Here is an 18,286-nt window from a genome sequence, read left to right as displayed (position 1 = left end):
TACTGTTAACTTCATTAACAGTAATGAATCTTATTCTCTCTAGCTACTTTAAAATTTTTTTCTTTGTTCTGTTTTTATCCGTCTTATCATGTGCTAAGGTATCTTTTGTTCCATCCTGCTTGGGGACTTTGGGGTCTTCTTAAACCTTGGATTGTTGACTTTCACAAGTCTTAGAAAATTCTCAGCAATTATCTCTTTAAATATAATTTTTACTCCATTTCCTCTCCTCTTTTCTCCTCAGAGTTCAGTCACAAATATGGAAGACTTTCTCATTGTATCCCTTTTTTCTGAAATGTTCTTTCTGTTCTGTATTTTGTTACTTTCTCTTTTATGGTTCATTCTGGAGACCTCTTTTTTTTGGACTTCTCTTCCAACTCTGATTCTTTTTTTCAGTTGTATCCAATTTTTTGTTAAACCCATCCATTAGGTTCTTAATTTATAACTGTATTTTTCAGTTAAGGAAATTTACATTTAGTTTTTTTCTTTATAATTTCTAGGCCTCTGTTGAGCCCTCAATTTTGTCTTCTATTTCCTTAAGTATGTTTTAGGTTTTATGTTAGATTTTATGTTTTAGATGTATGTTTTAGATTTTAATAACTTCATTGTCTATACACACCCATGACTGTTTCTCTGACATTTGGACACAGACATGGGTGGGACATCATGTGTCATTAATTGATTAAGGGGTGGACTTTTACAGGAAAAGTTGAAATAATTTGAGGCCATGGAGATACCATCGTCCAGACAGGATTTGTGTTTGGTTCTGACGGGGAACGAGGAACACTGGTGATCTCTGATCACTTTAGCCCAGTAACGGGTAGGGCTGGTTGCAGCTGGGCTTCAGTCCTTAGGAGAGCAGCCTAATTTGTAGCCAGTTTGTAGCCCTTTGAAGTCTCATCCTAAAGCATAGATGTTTACTGTGGCTACCCCAAACCCCTCATCACTGGTGGACTGTGAACTCGATGTTCATACCTTTCCTGCCATAAGAACAGCTTAGCTTAGCCTCTTTGTGAAGTTTTAGCAGCAGCATCTTCTTGAAGCAGCAGATTCCCCTGGGAAAAAGTATCCCCAGTACTGGGCCTACCTTTCTGGGGTTCTTTCTTTTCTCAGATTTTGGTCCCATTGTTATTTCACTACCTTTTTTAAGCTCTCCAGTGCTTTCTAAATCAGGTTTTTTGATATGCTGTCCAGTTCTCATTGTTCTCAGCTGGAGTCAGTTTGCATCACTTAGTCTGCCATTAACAGGAGGCAGAAGTCTTAACTTGCATATTCCCCTACTGCCCCTCCCTGTGGCATACTCTCAATGTATAAAGAATGACAAATGATTCCTGCCCCTTGTATCCTAATATTCCTGAGTCTTGGGCAAAATGCTCAAGTCCAGAAGGACAAGCCTCTTTTTTTTTTCCTGAAGTTGATATATACAGTATTGATTTCTGGTGTACAACTTAACTTGTATTTTTTAATATTAAATAGGTTTGTTACCTTGTTTACATTTCAGTCTTTTACCCATGGTTCCTATATATGTCTGGCTTATAAATCTAACAATTGAATGAAATTGCCAAGAATTATACTTGTAACAGTGGCTCAATGACTTCTCAATATCAGTATCTTAATTTTATGGCTTTAAATTATTCTTTGATTCACTTTTAGCACTTCTTTAACTCCCAGGTTTTTTTTTTTAATAATTGATCATTTCATTTAGTAAGTAAATCAGTACTCTACAATTAAAGTTGGTAACAGCTATCTTCATTAGGATATTTCACTGATAATACCATTAATTTCTTGCTGCTATTAAATCTTATGTAGCATTTATAAAGATTAAACAAATATGTACATGTCCTTAGAACTGAGGGAAATTTATCTGATGTAAATTTTCTCATTTCTAGGATACTTTCCTCATGAATAGCAAACCCCAAAGATACCAAGACAAGCTCCCTAATGCTGGTGATTCTGTACTTAGGATAAGCACCATTGCTTCAGCCATTGCAAATGCATCACTGAGCACTGATCCTTCTCAACTTGCTGCTATGATCAAGTCACTTTCAAATAAAACCAGAGTGGAGACTTTGCAGGAAGATAATAAACAAAACGACTGTCCCCTTGTGTCTCATTTCTTACCTAATGATTTAGAAAAAAGTAATGGATCCAATACATTTGATATGGAGAAATACCTCAAAAAGACGGAAGTTAGTGGATATGAAGGTGGACTGGAAAACTTTTCAAGAGCTGGTGTGTCTGATATTTGGGATTTATCTTTGCCAAAAGAACAGACTACACAAGTCATCCATACAGTGGACTTAGGTGTTACTAATGTAAGTGTAAGGGAACCAGAAGAAACTACAGCAGCTATTTTTTATGGTAAAAACAGAGAGAACAAGAACCAGGAATCATTTAGAGCAACAAAGTCTTCAAATTCAGTTCTTACAAATACAACAGAGAGTGAGAGTGCAGTAGTTGATGTGAACACACATTCCATTGACAACAAATTAAGAGATACTGGTAACAGTGAAAAAGCTACTGCAGTATCTACTCCAACATCTAAGAACTACTCATTAGTGAGGGACTTCAGAAGAGCCTCCCTTTGGCTGTCGGAAGAGAGTGAAGAAATAGAAAATAATAGAGAAAATCAGAGGCAGGATGAATGTGTCAATGAGACAAGCAACAGTGAAAAGCAGGTGACTTTTGAAAAACATTCCACAACCTCACCTAAAAATGTTGGTAAGTGTCAGAGTAATTGATCACATTTACAAAACTGCACAGTGTTTTTCTTTCTGTTCTCATTGTAAAATTCACCTTTTCTGATAGATTTGAAAAATCCCTCTCCTGAGTGTGGCTCAGAGGACGACCAGGATAGTTTCAGACCTTCTACTTCTCCACTGAGTCACTCTTCTCCTAGTGAAATTTCTGGAACAAGTTTTTCAGGGTAGGTGCTTACCTTTGTTTTTTAATAAAAATACATACTCAATATAGGAAAACTGGGAAAAAGTATAAAGAAGGAAATCATTGGTACTATCATCTCTTTGAAGTAACCAGTGTAAATATTTTGTGAATTTCAAGCCATTTTTCTGTGCAAATCTTTATACTCTGCTTTTTTCACTTAAGGTAATTCCCTGTATTTAAATGAAAATTAGTAATAGTACAGACTGAGTAATCTGTCATGGTTTCTTTGATGCTTTTGGTGGATAGTAGTAGATACTGTATCTTACTGCTTTTTGCCATTTTAATGATTTTGAGATGAACAGCATTGCTTATAAAAATTTTTTCTGTATTTTGCCTGATTTTCCTTAGGATAGATACCTAGAAGTGAAATTACCAAGTTAGAAATAAGAATGTTTTAAGGCTGTCTGTATTACCAGTTATTTCCTAAAAGGCTCTTAAAAGTCTTACACTCTTACCATCAATGTATCAATGTATGATCGGAGTGTCCATCTCACTGTTCTTCTCAGCATTTTAAATAACTTAGAAGTGTGAACATTTTTTTATCTAAAGTATGAATGTGCAGTTAGTACTAATGAGATTGTTAAATACCTTTTTCAAGGGTTAGAATAAGAATCCTAGTATTTTACAAGTTTTAACCCAAGCTATAAACTAACTTAACTTTCAACTTATAAGAACTTCTTAAAATACAAAAATTTTTTCAAAAATGCTAAATTAGCATTGTTCAAAAATTATATACATGAGTGTGTGTGTGTATATGTATGTGTAAAACAATGTAAATTGATTGCTTTATCACATGTGTATATGAATATTTATATAGATATGCAGGCACGTGTGTTTATTTCCCTCCCTTACTCTTGTCTCTCCTCTGCCTAGTTCCCCAACCCTCACCAGGGAATTGCTGCTGTTAGTTTTTTAGGTATTCTTGTAGAATTTCTTGATGCATGTATAAGCAAATATGAATATATGGTCTTACTGTCATCTCAGTGTAGGGTCCTTTACATACTTCTTATGTTTGCTATACAAGGTTATTTATGTACTCCTCTATTATATTCAAATTCCTGGAAATGAGATTGCAGGTCAAAGAGGGTATGCATTCATGTTCATATTAAATTAGTACACCCTCTATAGCAATTATATGAATTTAATTTTCCTACCACCAGTTTAGGAGGGAGCCTGTTTTCCCACAGCCTCACCAACAGAATATTTACAAAACTTCTTGAGTGTTGATAATCTTATAGGTGAAGAAACTGGTATATCAATACAATTTTAATTCCTATTTTTAAGAGTGGAAATGAGCATCTTTCTCCATATTTGTATTTCCCTTTCTATCAAATATCCATATTTGTTGTCTGTTTTTTCATGGATTGTTAGTCTATGTCTCCATTTCTATGAACCCATGATATGTTAGAATGACCAGTCCTTTGTGATGAGTTACAGTTGCTAGTCTTCAGAAGTTTTTTCTTTTTTTTGCGTGTATTTTTTGCCACACAGAAAGTATATTACATTTATGAATTTTTTCTTTTGTTATATTATAAAGACCTTTTATAAAAGCCGTTTCCCTACTGAAAGATTTTAATAAACAAAAATTCACTTAAGCAGTGAAATTATCAAAAATGTTCAGTATTGTGGAAAATATTGAATTATATTTCAGAATTACCTATTGAGTGTTTCCCAAAGTGCTACCGAAGTTTTTGCATGTGTATCTGAAATGATATGGGGAAGCTAGAGCTAATATTAGTGGAGAACTTTATTTTTTCCTGTTTCAAAGACTCTTTCTACCTACCTAATTTTGAAAAACTTTCATATACACAACTTATTTAACAGTTAAATTCACATTCTAAAGGACATTAGAGATCATCCACCCCAGTCAAATGTGAAGGTTATTTGGCTATGACTTGTCGTCTTTGATGTCATCTAGACATTTTTCTCCTTCATCTCCCCACTAATACTGGTCTATAAAGTTACCTAAGTGTTTATCTTTGTACTGTTAAGTATTCTTCTACTTCTGACACTTGTTTTGCCAGCTTTTAAATGGTGTTCTTTGATTCCCATGACTGCTGTAACAAATAACCACAAATTGAGCCGTTTAACACAATAGAAATTTACTCTCTCACTATCTGTAGGTTGGAAGTACAGGGCCATGTTCTCTCTAAAGCCTTTAGTGGGGGATCCTTCCTTGCCCCTTCCAGCTTCTGGTACCCTTAGGTGTTCTTTGGCTTGTAGATGCATCACTCTAATTTCTGCCTCTATTCACATGCTGGTTTTTTTAGCCTATGGCTGAGTCCAAATTTCCCTCTTCCTCAAAGGACATCATTCATGGTGGATTAAGGGCCCAACCTACTCCACTATGACCTCATGTTAACTGATTATATCTATGATGACTCCATTTCCAAATAAGGCACATTCTGAGGTTTTGCGGATTAAGGCTTCAATATAGGAATTTGAGGAGACAACTCAGTCCATAGTACTATGTATTTACCAATGAGACAGTTAATGAACTGATTCTCATGTTCTTTCCTTTTCTCCTTTCTCCTTTTCTTTTTAGTTATGTAATTTCTGTGTTAGCATTGCATTTACATTTGGATTTATCACTGTATCCTACACTTGTGTAGTTTTTGTTCTACAGTTAAATGTATATGGTTCTTGCCATCAGGTGCTTCCTCTCGGTCTACTGAATTATGTCCTGTAGTAGTTTGCTTAGAGGGGAACTGAGGGAGCAATGTTCCCTAGGCTCTGTTGTGTTCCAAAGTTACTGTGGCTTTTGTATGTAAAGGACAGGATGGCTGTGTTTAAAATCTTTGGCTTACCCCCCCTGTTTTGAGAGAAATCTTCTGCATCCGTGGATGTTTTATTGCCCTTGTCTAGCTTGGATTAACACATAGTCTACAGGCACACACCTGATCATCTACATTTGCTCTCTTACAACACTAAACTATGTTTTCTACCTTTATCTTGCATCTACCTACCACTTCAGCATTTTATTAAAAATAATAATAAAGGGAGAAATGTGGGATCCACATATAAATCAAGTATAAAAATCAAACGAATATTCATATTTGACCTGATTGTTTATAGTTCATAATGCGTGATCAAAACCGAACGTTTCTGTGATGACTGCCCTTGTACTGTTCACCATGTAAGAACTTATTCATATGTAACAATTTGTTCACCATGTAAAAACTTGTTCGTTATGCTTCAGAAGATTGGAGACCGACGAGAATTAGGCTTGGGGTGGATTAATGATTGTGCATTGAGCATTGACTCCCCTATACAGAATTTTATTGTTGTTAACAACCATTTGATCAATAAATATGAGAGATGCCCTCTAAAAAAAAAAAATCTTTGGCTTACAATTTCTTCCCTCAAGTTTTTTGTAGGGATTGCTTTACTGTCTTTGTGGAATGTAGGAGGGAAATCGGAGATGACCCTAATTCTTTTTGCCCCAGAATCGACTTGCTCTTTTTGTAAGCTTAGGACAATAATGCTTTCCTTTCAAGCCTAGTAATTTCATTAGTCTGTATCTCTGTATTGACTCGTCATGGTTACTTTGCCCTGTCACAGCATACCTTGCAATATGTAGATTTAAGCAGTCTTTTATTTAGGGAAAGTTTTTTAAAATTATTTTTTAAAATACTCTTCTTACTCCATCTCCCCACTGCCCCCACAAACTCCGGTGATATATATGTGGGAACTATTTTGCTTGACTTCTGCATTTATTTTCTCAATTCTTTCTTTATGAACTTTTTATTTTGGAATAATTATAGATCTACAAGCAGTTACAAAGATAGTATGGAGAGATCCACGTACCCGACCCAGCTTCCCCCAGTGGTTATATCTGACATTTTATAGCAGGGACACAACCAGGAACTTGTTGTGGGTATGTGTGGGTAAACTTCAGTGTCATTTTATCACAGGTATGAATTCATGTAGCCATCTCCACAATCAAAGTTATAGAATTTTTCCACTGCTACAATGATCTGCCTCTTTCATAATTCCTGTTACATTTTGTTTGCATTCCACATTTCTCATCTCTAATTTCCTTGCAATGTTTTCTGTGGTGTCTCTTTCCCCATGTGTACTTTCCAATTTCATGTTGGTTTCTTTGGTTCTGATACTTTTTAATTGTATGTGAAGGCATTTAATAAAAGCTGTAAGTACTCTATAAATACTTCCATTATCATGATTTTTCCCCTCACCCTGCCCATTAGTGCTTGATCAGAGACAAAGTGCTGTGCTGGATGGTCTTGCTCTTGGACCCACCTGTTTTTCTTATGCTCCTAAGAAAATAGACTTATCCAGTAGGTGTAGGAAACATACCTGAGAGGGATGCTAAACTTTCTCATGAACTTGGCATCTTGTCAGATGTTTGAATGAGGGCAGATGTTTACCTTCCTAAAGTGACCATGGAATTGATAAGCTTACTCTACATGGGTGAGCTGGCCAAGCACTGCACCCTCACCTCTGAGCCTGGGGCAAAACAATAGGATTTAATGAGAAAAGGCTAATGTATAAGAGAATAAGTGTACTTGGATCTAAAATAGCTGGGAAGACAATGTGAGAGGGACATTAGGTTGCTGAGTTGCTTGGCATCCATGTTTTGCTGCCACAGTCACTAAAACAAATACTAGTTGAAGTTTCTTGATCAATATCTGGCATGTAGATTAATCTCTAAGTCGTTCCAGGGGCATGGTTAGGCTACTGGCAAGCTTATTGGCAGGTTTTGGCCCACTCCTTACCCAGTTTTAGGATTTCACAGCATGCATTGTTGTATTATATTTTTATTGATGTATAATTAACAGACAGTAAAGCACACAAATTTTAGGGGTTTCACTCAGTGAGTTTTTGACACATAAGTACACTTGGTTAAACACCACCCTGATGTACACAGAGCATTAACAAAATACTAGTTAGTGAGTTTTTTTCCTTTTATTTCCATTTTTATTATACTTCACCCCATTAACGATCCTTTGCTCTTTTCCCGTCAGTTCTTCTCCCCCACTCCCGCTTCCACCCCCACCCGAGAACCCACTTTCTGATTTATATGACCATGATTAAGCATCTTATTTGAATGGAATCATATAGCACATTTTGGGTATGTCTAGTTTCTGTTGTTTAATGTGTTTCTGAGATTCATCCTGTTGCACATGTCAATAGCTCACTGTGTCTATTGCTGCATAGTACTTCACTGTATGAATGTTGCCACTTACTGCTAATCCGCTCTTCTGCACAGTATGCATCTTTGTCTAAGCCTACTTTCCAGCTCCATTTTGATGTTCCCATATTGCATTCTCTCCTTTTTTCCTTCATCAATTCAAGAGATTGTGTCAGTCTCTTCAGTTGATTCTCCTGAATTACGATAACCTCTGTACACACAGTTTTTTCTTAAACTAAAGCAAGTTTTATTTTTTCTTTGTTGCCTGTGTTTCACTTCCTCCCCCCTCCTTTGGAGTACAGCAATTTGCCCATTAGTTAATGCTCCCCTCTCTGGTCATCTATGACTATTTTCATTTAAAAATTTTTTCATTTCTTTATACATTCACTCTGTATTGCAGCATAGCTGTTCAAATGTTTATCCTCTCACTAATTTTTAACTGTACTCTTTAATTAATGCCAACATAGACTATAATTTTGTTCTCATTTACTTTTATTGAAATCTTCCTTATGCTTACTTACTGTAATGAAACGGGTTTGCTTTTTCATTCTGCTATTTTTCTGGCTTCTGCCAGCTTGTATTCCATTAAGGTTTTATATTAGTGGTCAAAATCTTCATCTGTTGAGTGGCCACATTTTTTGGGGAGTGCACTTTATCTGATAAGTTTTGCTGTTCATTAGCATTCATACTAACTGGTCTTCTAGCGTCTAATTAGTCTCCAGCAGGTCATTAGAACTGATTTAGAGTTTCTAATTCCAGGTCTGCCTTTGAGTTTCTCTATGGCCAGCACCTTTGGCAGATTTTGGATTCCGTTAAAGTCTGACTTCTCAACATCCTTTTATTTCCATGTTTTATTATAGTTCACTTCTTAATATTTGATGTAATACAACTTAAATGCATTTGTTCCTGTCAATCAAAGGAGCTAGACTAAAACAACACATCACCCCAGTAATCCAGAACTCTTTTATGTTTTATCATGGTATCTGTGTTTTTGTGTGTGTGTGTGTCCATATGTGTTTGTATACAGGAGCCCATGTAGGTGCATGTCATGCAGTTGCTAAAATAGTCCTGAAGCAATTTTGTTAATATTTTGTTTCCTTTGCTTAGAAGTTCAGTAACTAGTATTTTGTCGTACTGTCTTGATATTTTGAGCTTTTTAGAAATCCAAAATTCAAAATACAGTTTTCTCTATGTCCATTGCCCAGCTTAGTATTCAGAACTTTATGCAAAAAAAGTGATGAGGTAAAATTCAGTCAAATTAAGGGCTGAATCAAAACTAAATGGCAGAGTGTAGAAGGTACAGCAACTGTTTCCCCTCCATTTGATGAGTGGGGCTGGCCCTGGGATGGGTATTGGCTAACAGAGTATAGGGCGTGCATTAAATACATGCAGGAACATATTTGCTGCTTTTTAATCTTTTCTTTTAAGTTAATGATGAACGTCTTTCTGAATCAAAGGACAGTATTCAATAGCATGATTTCAATTGGCTGCATAGTGCTTTGTGTGTTTGTGCCATCATTTCCATGGCCTGGTTCCTCCTATATGACATCTAAGATTCCTGACTTCATTATCATTAGTGATATATGATGACATCTCCTTTCAGCCAAGTCTTTGTAATTAGCATCAATTTCTTTTTTTAGAATTAATTCCTAGATTTAGAATGTCTGAGTCATGGGGCTTTTAATATGCATTGCTTAATTGCTCACCCAAAAAGGTGTACTACTTTATATTCCTCTCAGCAATATGTGAGTGTGCCCATTTCTTTGTATTTATTATTTGATTCTTATCTTCATCTTTGCTCTTTGAGGGCAGGAATTTCTTTTTTTTCCTAATTCTTTTTTTTTTTTTCTGGTATCATTAATCTACAATTACATGAGTAACATTATGGTTACTGGACTCAACTATCACCAAGTCCCACCCACACACCCCATTATAGTCACTGTCCATCAGCATTGTAAGATGCTGTAGAATCCCTACTTGTTTTCTCTCTGTTGTACAGCCCTCCCCGTGTCCCCCACACATTATGTCTGCTAATCATAGTGCCCCTTTTCCCCCATTGTCCCTCCCTTCCCACCCATCCTCCCCAGTCCCTTTCCCTTTGGTAACTGTTAGTCCATTCTTGGGTTCTGTGTGGCTCCTGCTGTTTTGTTTCTTTTCTTTGTTCTTATACTCCACATATGAATGAAATCGTTTGGTACTTCTCTTTTCCCTCCTGGCTTATTTCACTGAGCATGCCATTGTGTATATGTACCCACATCTTCTTTATCCATTCATCTACTGATGGGCACTTAGGTTGCTTCCATATCTTGGCTATTGTAAATAGTGCTGCGATAAACATAGGGGTGCATATGTCTTTTTCAAACTGGGCTGCTGCATTCTTAGGGTAAATTCCTAGAAGTGGAATTCCTGGGTCAAATGGTATTTCTATTTTTAGTTTTTGAGGAACCTCCATACTGCTTCCCACAATGGTTGAACTAATTTACATTCCCACCAGCAGTGTAGGAGGGTTCCCCTTTGTCCACATCCTCGCCAACATTTGTTGTTGTTTGTCTTTTGGATGGTGACGATCCTTACTTGTGTGAGGTGATATCTCATTGTGATTTTAATTTGCATTTCTCTGATGATAAGCAATGTTGAGCATCTTTTCATGTGCCTGTTGGCTATCTGAATTTCTTCTTTGCAGAAGTGTCTGTTCAGCTCCTCTGCCCATTTTTTAATTGGTTTATTTGCTTTTTGTTTGTTGAGGTGTGTGAGGTCCTTATATATTTTGGATGTCAATCCTTTATTGGATATGTTGTTTATGAATATATTCTCCCATGCTGTAGGATGTCTTATTGTTCTATTGATGGTGTCCTTTGCTGTACAGAAGTTTTTCAGGTTGATATAGTCCCACTTGGTCATTTTTGCTTTTGTTTCCCTTGCCCAAGGAGGTATGTTCATGAAGAAATTGCTCATGTATATGTCCAAGAGATTTTTTCCTATGCTTTTTCTTAAGAGTTTTGTGGTTTCATGACTTACATTCAGGTCTTTGATCCATTTTGAATTTACTTTTGTGTATGGGGTTAGACAATTATCCAGTTTCATTCTCTTACATGTAGCTGTCCTGTTTTGCCAACACCGGCTGTTGAAGATGCTGTCATTTCCCCATTGTATATCCATGGCTCTTATCCTATATTCATTGACCGTATATGTTTGGGTTAATATCTGGACTCTCTATTTTGTTCCACTGGTCTGTGGGTCTGTTCTTGTGCCAGTACCAAATTGTCTTGGTTACTGTGGCTTTGTAGTAGAGCTTGAAGTTGGGAAGCGAGATGCCCCCTCCTTTATTCTTCCTTCTCAGGGTTGCTTTGGCTGTTCAGGGTCTTTTGTGGTTCCATATGAATTTTAGAACTATTTGTTCCAAGTCGTTGAAGAATGCTGTTGGTATTTTGATAGGGATTGCATTGAATCTATAGATTGCTTTAGGCAAGATGGCCACTTTGACAGTATTAATTCTACCCAAGAGCATGGGATGTATTTCCATTTTTTAGTGTCCTCTTTAATTTCTCTTTAGAGTGTCTTGTAGTTTTCAGGTTATAGGTCTTTCACTTCCTTGTTTAGTTTTATTCCTAGGTATTTTATTCTTTTTGGTGCAATTGTGAATGGAATTGTTTTCCTGATTTCTTTCTGTTAGCTCATAGTTAGTGTATAGGAAAACAACCGATTTCTGTGTATTAATTTTGTATCCTGCAACTTTCTGAATTCAGATATTAGTTCTGGTGGGTTTGGAGTGGAGTCTTTAGGGTTTTTTATGTACAATATCATGTCATCTGCAAATAGTGGCACTTTGACTTCTTTTTTACCAATCTGGATGCCTTGTATTTCTTTGTTTTGTCTGATTGCCATGGGTAGGATCTCCAGTACTATGTTGAATAACAGTGGGGAGAGTGGGCATCCTAGTCTTGTTCCCAGTCTTATGTGAGAAGCTTTCAGATTCTCACTGTTCAGTATGATGTTGGCTGTGGGTTTGTCATATATGGCCTTCATTATGTTGAGGTACTTGCCCTGTATACCCATTTTGTTGAGAGTTTTTATCATGAATGGATGTTGAATTTTCTTGAATGCTTTTTCAGCATCTGTGGAGATAATCCTGTGGTTTTTGTCCTCCTTTTTGTTGATGTGGTGGATGATGTTGATGGATTTTCGAATGTTGTACCATCCTTGCATCCCTGAGATGAATCCCACGTGATCATGGTGTATGATCCTCTTGATGTATTTTTGAATTCGGTTTGCTAATATTTTATTGAGTATTTTTGCATGTATGTTCATCAGGGATATTGGTCTGTAATTTTCTTTTATTGTGGGGTCTTTCCTGGTTTTGGTATTAGAGTGATGCTGGCTTTATAGAATGAGTTTGAAAGTATTCCCGCCTCTTCTATTTTTTTGAAAACTTTAAGGAGAATGGGTATCATATTTTCTCTGTATGTCTGATAAAATTCAGCAGTGAATCCATCTAGCTCAGGGGTTTTTGTTCTTCAGTAGTTTTTTGATAACCGATTCAATTTTGTTGCTGGTAATTGGTCTGTTTAGATTTTCTGATTCTTCCTTGGTGAGTCTTGGAAGGTTGTATTTTTCTAGGAAGTTGTCCATTTCTTCTCGGTTTTGCAGCTTTTTAGCATATAGATTTTCATAATATTCTGTAATAATTCTTTGTATTTCTGTGGTGTCCATCATGATTTTTCCTTTCTTATTTCTGATTTTGTTAATGTGTGTAGATTCCCTTTTTCTCTTAAGAAATCTGACTAGAAGTTTATCTGTTTTGTTTATTTTCTCAAAGAACCAGCACTTGGTTTCACTGATTTTTTTCTGTTGTTTTATTCTTCTCAACTATATTTATTTATTCTCTGATGTTTATTATGTCCCTCCTTTTGCTGACTTTGGGCCTCATTTTTTCTTCTTTTTCCAATTTCAATAACTGTGACTTTAGACTGTTCATTTGGGATTGTTCTTCCTCCTTAAATAGGCCTGGATTGCAATATACTTTCCTCTTAGAACTGCCTTCACTGCATCCCAGAGAATTTGGGGCGTTGTGCTGTTGTTGTCATTTTTTCTCCATATATTGTTGATCTCTGGTTTAATTTGGTCACTGATGCATTGATTATTTAGCAGCATGTTGTTAAGCCTCTGTGTGTTTGTGAGCCTTTTTGTTTACCTTGTGCAATTTATTTGTAGTTTTATACCTTTGTGATCTGAAAAGTTGATTAGTACAATTTCAATCTTTTTGAATTTCCTGAGGTTCTTTCTGTGGCCTAGTATATAGTCTGTTCTGGAAAATATTCTGTGTGCACTTGAGAAGAGTGTGTATCCTTCTGCTTTTGGGTGTAGAGTTCTGTAGATGTCTTTTAGGTCCATCTGTTCTAGTGTGTTGTTCAGTGCCTCTGTGTCCTTACTTATTTTCTGTCTAGTTGATCTGTCCTTTGGAGTGAGTGGTGTGTTGAAGTCTCCTAAAATGAACACATTGCATTCTGTTTCCTCTTTTAATTCTGTTCGTATTTATTTCACATATGTCGGTGCTCCTGTGTTGGGTGCATATATATTTTTAATCGTTATAACCTCTTGTTGGACTGACCCCTTTATCATTATGTAATGTCCTTCTTTATCTCTTGTTTCTTCCTTGTGAAGTCTATTTTGTCTGATACAAGTACTGCAATACCTCCTTTTTTCTCCCTGTTGTTTGCATGAAATATCTTTGTCCATCCCTTCACTTTTAGTCTGTGTATGTCTTTGGGTTTGAAATGAGACTCTTGTAGGCAGCATATAGAGGGGTCTTGCTTTTTCATCCATTCTATTACTCTGTGTCTTTTGATTGGTACATTTAGTCCATGTACATTTAGGGTGATTATCGATATATCTGTATTTATTGTCATTGTAGGGTTTGTATTCATGGTTACAAAAGATTCAAGGGTAGCTTCTTTAGTATCTAACTAACTAAACTCACTTATTAACCTATTATAAACACAGTCTGATGAATCTTTATTTCTCTCCCTTCTTATTCATCCTCATCCATTCTTGATATGTTAGGTGTTTTATTCTGTACTCTTTTGTGTTTCCTTTGACTGTTTTTGTGGATAGTTGATTTTATTTTTTGTCTTTAGTTAGTATTTGGTTTTTCTACTTTCTTTGGTGTGATTTTATTTTCTATGGTGACATCTGTTTAGCCTTATGAGTGCTTCCATCCAGAGCAGTCCCTTTAAAATACCCTGTAGAGGTGGTTTGTGGGAGGCAAATTCCCTCAACTTTTGCTTGTCTGGAAATTGTTTAATCCCTCCTTCAAATTTAAATGATAATCTTGCTGGATATAGTATTCTTGGTTCAAGGCCGTTCTGTTGCATTGCATTAAATATATCATGCCATTCTCTTCTGGCCTGTAAAGTTTCTATTGAGAAGTCTGATGATAGCCTGATGGGTTTTCCTTTGTAGGTGACTTTTTTTTCTCTCTGGCTGCCTTTAATACTCTGTCTTTGTCTTTGATCTTTGCCATTGTAATTGTTATATGTCTTGGTGTTGTCCTCCTTGGTTCCCTTGTGTTAAGAGATCTGTGGGCTTCCATGGTCTGAGAGACTATTTCCTTCCCCAGCTTGGGGACATTTTCAGCAATTATTTCTTCAAAGACACTTTCTATCCCTTTTTCTCTCTCTTCTTCGTCTGGCACCCCTATAATGTGAATATTGTTTGATTTGGATTGGTCTCATAGTTCTCTTAATATTCTTCCATTCCTAGAGATCCTTTATCTCTCTCTGCCTCAGCTTCTCTGTGTTCCTATTCTCTAATTTCTATTCCATTAACAGTCTCTTGCATCTCATCCAGTCTATTCTTCAGCCCTTCTGTCTATTTCATTTCTGTTATCTCCCTCCAGACTTCATCCCTTAGTTCTTGCATATTTCTCTGCAGCTCCCTCAGCATGGTTATGAGTTTTATTTTGAATTCTTTTTCAGGGAGTTTGGTTATATCTGTCTCACCAGGCCCTCTGTCTGGGGTTGTCTGAGTGAGTTTTGACTGGGCCAGATTCTTCTGCCTTTTCATGGCAATGGAAATATTCGCAGGCACATGGCACGTGTGTCAGCTGGGAGAACAAAGTCCTTTCCTGCTTGTGGGTCGCCTTGCCCTTCTCCACTGCCTGTGCAGTCTAACCACACACTGACAGCAGTCTCTGGGTTAATCTGCTGAGCTGCTGTGGGCGGGGCATCCCTCCGGTTAGCCTAGTGCACTGTGGTGGGTCACTGCCTATCCTGGTGTGTTCTTCTATACCCCTTCGTGCCTTCCGGTCCTTGCTCCGGCTTCCGCTGCCTGTGCTGGTTACCCACACACCAGGAGGCAGTCTCTGGGATAATCTCCTGAGCTGCCGTGGGTGCAGCCACTCTCAGGCTAGCCTAAAACACTGCCAGGGTTCGCAGCCACACCGGGTGTATTCTCCTGTGAGAATGGTGCCCCTTCGTACCTTCCGAACCTTGCTCCAGCTTCTACTGCCTGTCCCAGTGAGCAGCACGCTGGGATGAGACTCTGTGGTTGCTGTGGGCTGGGTTGCTCTCCGCCTGCTCCGCAGCTGTGGCAGGTCAGCTGGTCCACTTGCTGTGCCAGCCAGGGGGAACAAATGGCAGGCTGCTTATCGCTGTGAGGGGCTTCAGGGCTGGTTTACCCCCCAGGGGGTTACGGATCCCGAAGTTCCTCAAGATTTCCAGCCTGCTGGGCTGAGTGTGCTTGGACGATTTTGTTCAGCTATTGAGCCTTTGTCCTTTTAAGACTTAAAAAGTGCCGGCTTTTCTTTTGTCCCAGGGGAGCTGGCTGTGTGGACCCACTTGCAGTCTCCATCTCAGACCCTACCCTCGCATTTCTCTAATATCCATTACACCATGCAATGTGTGTCTGTGCTCCTGATGCAGATTACTAGGGCTGGCTATTTAATAGTCCTGTGCTTCCACTCTCACCCCACTCTGACTCTTTTCCTCCCACTGGTGAGCTGGGGTGGGGGAAGTGCTCAGGTCCCTCCGGGTCACGGCTTTGTATTTTACCCGCTTCGTCAGATGCTGAGTTCTTGCAGATGTAAATGTAACCTGGCTGTTGTACTGTATCTTCTGGTCTCTCTTTTAGGAATAGTTGCATTTGTTGTATTTTTAAAAATATATATGGTTTTGGGAGGAGATGTCCGCCGGAGGGCAGGAATTTTTTAATGCTCTGCCCATCAGATATTAGTAAATTTTTATTGGATAAAAGCTGATGTTATGTGACTGTCTATACATTTAATGAAAATGCCACAACATTTTGCTTTTATGGTAGCATATCAGGTACTTCATTCAAAGGAATATACTGTATAATTCAAATAACTAAGGGTAGAAAAATTGAATGCATGGTTGATTTATTGTAAATGCTAGCCTGAGCAGAAACTGTAGATTTGACAAGATTGAGGCAAGCAGGAATGACCTTTTGCTGGTGTAGATAATAATGGAATGGACAACCCCAACCACCAGATTTCTCTTTCAGGTGTGCTGCCGAGTGTTCCACAGTTCATCATCAGAAGCCCCCCTGTAGGAGTGAGTTATGTCAGTTGATGTGTTCACAGGCTGGTGTGAGCAGGCTGACTTATGTGTCTGAACAAGAGAGCACCTATCCCACCACAGCCTCTCATCATGGCCTTGAGAACCAAAAGGTGAGCAGCACCTTATTTCTTTAGTAAGCTTTCTGGCTCCAAAGTGTTACTGATGTAGAACTCAGTCTGTAGTTCAGGCCTGTACAATTTCTGTTGCTATTTTGCCTTTAACATAAATGTGTATGTGTGCATTTGTGTGTGCATTTTGATCAAACAACTGCTTACGCTGGGTAGGCACTAGGAGTACAAATATTTTAATATCTGCCCTCAAAAAGTTCTCAGCCTGGTAGAGAACACATGCAAGACAAGCTGTGGAGTGAAATGCACTATGATAGACCTATCATCTGGGAATTCAGAAGGAAATGACTAAAAACCTGATGGGGGTTGGGGAGAGTGGTTCAGCAGAGGTTTATTTTGGGGAAGGACAGGTAATACATTGAAGCCATAGTTTGTTGGACTTCTTAGAATTAGGCAGAGAGGAAGCAGGAAGGTGGGGGGGAAGGCGGGAGTTATATAAAATACACAAAGAAGTTTGGAGTGGCTTCAGGGAACCTTTTACTTGGGGAAAGGATGGGCCAAATCATGAAGAGGCTTTTTGTAAAATTTGGGAGTTTGAAGCCTCTTAATAAGCAGAACACTGACCTGATCTGTGTTTTAAAAGGTCATTTGCAGTAGCAGTGTGGAGGAGGCATTGAAGGTGGCAAGATTAAAACCGGGACAGTTTGACACAAGGCTACTATAGTCAGTCAAGTGAAAGACTTTTATCATCTGTGTGTGTTTTGTAAATGTGAAAATATTTAGTTTGTCACTGAGGTGAATATGACCTGTGAGTATGCAATATAGACCTCTGCCAAGCTGTTACCAAATACATTCACCAAAGTTAGTATACATACGATGTCCTCTTAGGCAAATTGTATGCTCGTTTCACTGAATGCTGTCTTTTTGATGATGCCTCTCAGCTACTTTATGAGACAGATTACAATTTCCCTAAGCCTATTTCTTCATCTATAAAGAGGGACAGTGATGTGAGGATAGGGCTTGGCACCAAGAAGTCACCACTGAGTACATATTGACTGTTAGTTATTTTTATTGATTGATTGATTGATGGTGATGACTAGCAAATTATCTGATCTTTGTTTATTGGTTTCTTTGTTTCTAAAGCATTGGTCTAGGAGAAATTTCCAAACCAAGTACCAAGAATAATCAGTGAAGGCTAAGCTTATTTTAATTTGTGTGTATATTCCAGCTAGTCCACCTTGCAGAGCTATAGCTGTAACGGCTAAGGTGATACATGATAAAAATGAGCATATGGACATTGACTAGTAGGGCTATTACTCCATACTTAAGAACATAGAACTACATAATTTAGACATTGGAAAATGGAGCTCATAAAAAACATCAGCAAGCCTAACAGCGATATAGACAAATAGCAGGAGTGAGAGCCCTGGAGCTGCCTTCAGAGCTATCTAACTTCATGTCACTATCATTTGAAAGCTTGTTCAACCTCCCTGACCCCCACCCCATTCCTTTGTTACTAACTTACTTAGATTTCTGTTACACAGCTTACAGAA

General features: G+C 37.8%; 1 protein-coding gene across 6 annotated transcripts in view; it reads left to right on the top strand.

Moving 5' to 3' along the window:
* The window catches only part of CEP192 (centrosomal protein 192), a 178,204-nt gene that overhangs the window by 70,472 nt on the left and 89,446 nt on the right, over positions 1–18,286 (top strand). For all 6 annotated transcript variants that reach the window (XR_005027146.2, XR_008998291.1, XM_036897239.2 and 3 more), the window contains exons 16-18: positions 1,887–2,718; positions 2,806–2,923; positions 16,610–16,775. Coding sequence is in view for 4 of the 6 variants with exons in the window: in XM_036897239.2 (XP_036753134.2) it covers positions 1,887–2,718; positions 2,806–2,923; positions 16,610–16,775 (1,116 nt within the window). In the remaining 2 variants the exon portion in view is untranslated. The remainder of the gene's footprint in view (positions 1–1,886; positions 2,719–2,805; positions 2,924–16,609; positions 16,776–18,286) is intronic.

Source organism: Manis pentadactyla, chromosome 6 (genome assembly GCF_030020395.1).
Source record: "Manis pentadactyla isolate mManPen7 chromosome 6, mManPen7.hap1, whole genome shotgun sequence".
In the NCBI taxonomy this organism is placed as follows: domain Eukaryota; kingdom Metazoa; phylum Chordata; class Mammalia; order Pholidota; family Manidae; genus Manis; species Manis pentadactyla.
This window is presented reverse-complemented; position numbering and strand designations above follow the sequence as displayed.